General features: G+C 33.4%; 1 protein-coding gene across 1 annotated transcript; it reads right to left on the minus strand.

Annotated features, from left to right (window-relative positions):
- Positions 1-632: 632 nt before the first annotated feature.
- LOC133311568 (GDSL esterase/lipase At4g28780-like) lies at positions 633-3,668 on the minus strand. Its single transcript, XM_061512627.1, has 5 exons — positions 3,425-3,668; positions 2,484-2,611; positions 2,121-2,363; positions 1,038-1,290; positions 633-865 (listed from the first exon to the last, which is right to left on the minus strand). The coding sequence occupies exons 1-5, from the start codon at positions 3,660-3,662 to the stop codon at positions 633-635; spliced, it is 1,095 nt and encodes a 364-aa protein (XP_061368611.1). The 5' UTR covers positions 3,663-3,668.
- Positions 3,669-4,332: the final 664 nt, after the last annotated feature.

Below are 4,332 nucleotides of genomic sequence, written 5' to 3' on the forward strand. Positions count from 1 at the left end.
TCCTAAGAAGATTTTTTAATTCTGTAGATTATAGTTGCTTTTGTTTATTTCCCTTATTTCCAAAAAACAAAAAAAAAAAAATTTAAAATGGACCTAACAAAATTATTAGGTCTAGTTAGGCTGGATCCATTATTTTTTTAAATGTGGCTTATTAAACAGGTCACTCCAAAAATGTTTTTGTCTTAGGGTGTATCTTTACATTGGCCCAACATTGTTAGACTATGCTAGATATTAAAGATAACGTTCGGCTGTGAATTCGAAGGAGTATTATTGTTGATAATGTCCCTTTAAGCCTCTCGCAAGATTGTAACATACTTAGAAAGTAAAATGACCAGATCACAAATTTACAATAAATCAAAACATAAACTATTGGCAGATAACTTCAGATTTTAAATTTAAATTACAATGAAACTTTCACCCATTTCATCGGAGGTAGACATAGCATTATTACACAAAGTAGAAGTGATACTGCATATGCATATATATGATATTTGGAAAGCTTAAAAAGTGTAATAGTAAATCACAGATCCAAGCACATATAATTGCAATTGCAATTGCAATTAAGCTTTTGTGCCGTTCTGTATTTTGGAGTCACATTCAATGACCAATGATATAATCAAAGGCCTCTTATGTTAGATGTTGGAGTCCATGGCCATGATGGTGCTAAGGTTCATGGGGTACATATAGTCAGAAGTTCCGCTAAAGATGTCTCGGACGACAAACCCCAAAGCACGTTGAGTTGGGTGATAAGGGTCCCAAAACGCATAGACATCACGGTTTGGGCACAAGTTTGACAAAGAATTGCATACTCCCACCCCGTTGAAGCGACCTTGACCACAACATGCTACCTTTGATGTAATAAAACCTGTTCACAACAACAATTGAAGGTAAACATTGGTGGCTACATTTAGCTAGAAACATTGGACTATAAGTAAGATCTTATTAAATGAAACACAAATATAAGTAAAATTTCAAAATAAAAAAGAGAGAAAGAAATAGAAAGCAGGGAAATTAAATTAAGTAAATGTTGAAGAGACCAAATTTTTCAGGGTTGGTGATGAAGTTCATGTTCATTTGGAAAGCATTGACTGCAACAAAAACATCAGAGCCCACATTGGTGTTGAGTTGTGTGATGAGCTGGACCAGAAGGGAGTTGAAAGTCAGTGCTGCCTGTTGTAACTCAACAACACACTCTCCGTTTGTGCTTCTTGTAGCCAGCTGAGAAGGAACACAGCCCAGTGGGCCAGCTCCGGTAACAAGCACCCTTCTTGCTCCCAACTCAAACAACCTCTGCATTATCATTCATTGTACCATTTCAACTAAATGAGCCCATATCAATAGGATTGCAGCATATGAAAAACAAAAGAAAGAGAGGATGAACTTTGCATTTTGATAACCTAAAAGAAAGAGGAAAAACAAAAACCTTGCATTTCTAGCTAGTAATCATACATTTTTTTTTTTTTTTTTTTTTTGTGTAATGGAGATTTTTAAAAAATAAAAATAAAAACCTCTATGACCTGAGTTAAGAAGAAACATGGCTTCAATAATTTTATACGGGGAATGATTCGTTAACAAATTTTTTTATAAATTTTTACAAATCACACTATGTATTCTCGGAAATATTAGTGAAACCTAGTGTACTTCCAGAGGAGTACATAGCGTAGTTTGTAAGAGTTTGTAAATATAACTCTTCCCATTTTATATATATCAAATATTAAATTCTTATTTAAGAATGAAAATTTATTTGTAAAGTATCACCTATCACATCTTCTATTAGGCCCGTTTGGATAGTCTTCTAAAAAAGTGTTTTTTATGCTTTGCTTATTTTAGGAGTGTTTTTTTAACAAAAACTAAAGTTATTTAGATTTTTTTTAAATATTTGAATTTTGAAAAAAAATATTTGACTTTTAACTTATGCTTTTTTTAAAAACTAAAATTTTTAGCTTGCAAAAAAAAATAAAGTTTCGGCTTTTTGTTTTTCTGTTTTTTTAAAAAGCAGACATTCAAACTAAAAAAAGCATTTTTTTCTTAAAAAAATCATCCAAACGCGTCATAATATGTGATTGAATAATTGACATATAAAAATATAAGTTAGAAATGAAAAAAAAAAAAAGATTTACCATGAGAATTTTTCGATACTCAGAGATAAGGTAGCGGCAGAACTGGGGGACAGTGAATTGGCGAGACCTTGCAGAGACAGGAGTCACGAAATAGTTGTTAACAAAGTCGTTACCACCTACTGTTATCAGTACCAATGCTCCGTTCACTATTTTCTTTGCCTTTCCTGCTCCTACCTCTGCACTTAACCTTTGTTGATATTGCTGGAACAATGCAAACTGCTGAAACATTCTTATTATCCCCACCTGAAAGTTGAAAATGTGGTACCCCATATTGTTAATTAAACTTTGTTTCAAATGTTAATTAACTAAGTAATATCTATAATGTTATATGAATATACAGATAGAGAGAAAACATAGGTTTACAAATTGGACGCCGGTGTCGTTAAGGATTCCAATCCCCGCGGAAGCGAAATTGGCCCCAATCAAGAGCTTTTGTCCAGTGAGTTGAGGGCTCAAGTATGACAATGTGGGTTCAGACCCAATATGCTGGCCTACAACAATATTCACATTTCACTCACACCCCATATAATAACATGCATGTGTTGTAGCATAGAATAGATCTTTGATGTTAAAATTTAAACTGAATTTGTGATAAAAATTTTGTATTTATATATCTCTTCGAAAACATGTTAAATAGTGTTTATTGACCAACTTGTGTATGTTTCTCATGACAAGGTGGAGTATATCAACGTAACAATGTTTCTCTTGAAAAACCCTTTGCTACTAGGGTCTAGGGTGTGTTTGGTATAGATTTTATTTTGGATTTGATGGGAAAGTGTGGATGAATATTGGTGTATCTATGTTTGGTACAAGCTATTGGAAAAAAGAATACCAGGCACCTTGAAAGGATAGGAAACGTGGTTTGTGTTGATTTTTGGCACAATAACACTGTTCCAAAATACACCGTGAGGCGTGGTATTTTGGATATGGCCGGGAAAGTGAAAAAATGGTGTAATAAAAAATGTTTCACAATAATACTGTTGCAAATTTCTCCGGTAATATTTTGGTCAACCAATTATCTTTTTTTAAACTTTTCTCTTAAACTTATTTTCCTACCATTTTTCAGTAATTGTATTTTTCTGATAAAAAATTTTTGCTTCCTAAAAATCTCGCTTTTGGGTGAGGTAGGAAAATGATCTCTTATAAAAGAGATTTATTTGATGTTTATAAAAGAGAGATAGATATAAAAAACTTCTCTTTACACCATCACGTTGAATTTTAATATCTGAGGATAAAATCTAGTTGTAACACATTCAAGGTGCAAAGAACATGAACAAAAAAAATAAAAATAAAGGTGAAATTACTGATAAGGTCAGGGAGGTTGAAGCCATTGGAGAAGCGACCGGTGGGGCGACGGGTGGGATAGTCGATTCCGTAGGGAGGAGAGTCAGCGCGTGCGGTGGTTGGCAAGTAATTGTTGTTGCCACTGTCAACAAGTGAGTCCCCGAACACAAAGAAAGCACGAACACCTTCTGCTCTCTTTGGAGCAACTGTGTTGATTAGGGTGAGAATGATGAGAATCACTCTCATGCTTGACATCATCGATGAAGAGTTTGATTACTTAGTTTTAATGATGAACGTATGTGTGTACTTGTTTATTTGAGTCGAGATTGCTGTGTGTGTGTGTGCATTCTAGGACTTGGATGTAGTGGTTTATATAATAAGGCTCTCTTATATTTGGAGTGGCATAGAGTATTGTAAAATATTATTTGAACTCGAAATTGAACTGTGTGTGATTTGTCTTCACTTTAATGTCTTATAATATCTTATCTGAAAATATAATATAAAATGATTGAAAATCCATCACTTATTAATTTAAGTTTATAGTTTTATATTATATCATTTCTCTGTAATATTTTCTTTTTATATTTTGTTGTTTTATTTTTAACTGTTGTTATGGGTTACTGTCTCGTTGCCACCCCATAAAGATTTGAATTTATTGTATTGACAAATGAGGAGCTCACTTATTGCTAGTACGTACTCTATAGTAAACTTAGTCAACCAAGTATAAACAGCTAATTTTAATGCATCATGCAGTCGGATTTTTTTTAGTAAACCCTAACTATGTGATCCTTTCATTTAAAAATTGATATTTGAATAATTTTTTTTCCCTCCTCCGTACACATATTACAAAAAATATTCAATTAGTCCCCCGCACTCCGGATTAGTTTCATAGCCGGCTCAAAGAGTCGAAGCTCGTGGGGATACCGGA

Source organism: Gastrolobium bilobum, unplaced genomic scaffold, assembly GCF_033153095.1.
Source record: "Gastrolobium bilobum isolate Gb01-03AN ecotype WA unplaced genomic scaffold, APGP_CSIRO_Gbil_v1 utg15846, whole genome shotgun sequence".
Classification (NCBI taxonomy): Eukaryota; Viridiplantae; Streptophyta; class Magnoliopsida; order Fabales; family Fabaceae; genus Gastrolobium; species Gastrolobium bilobum.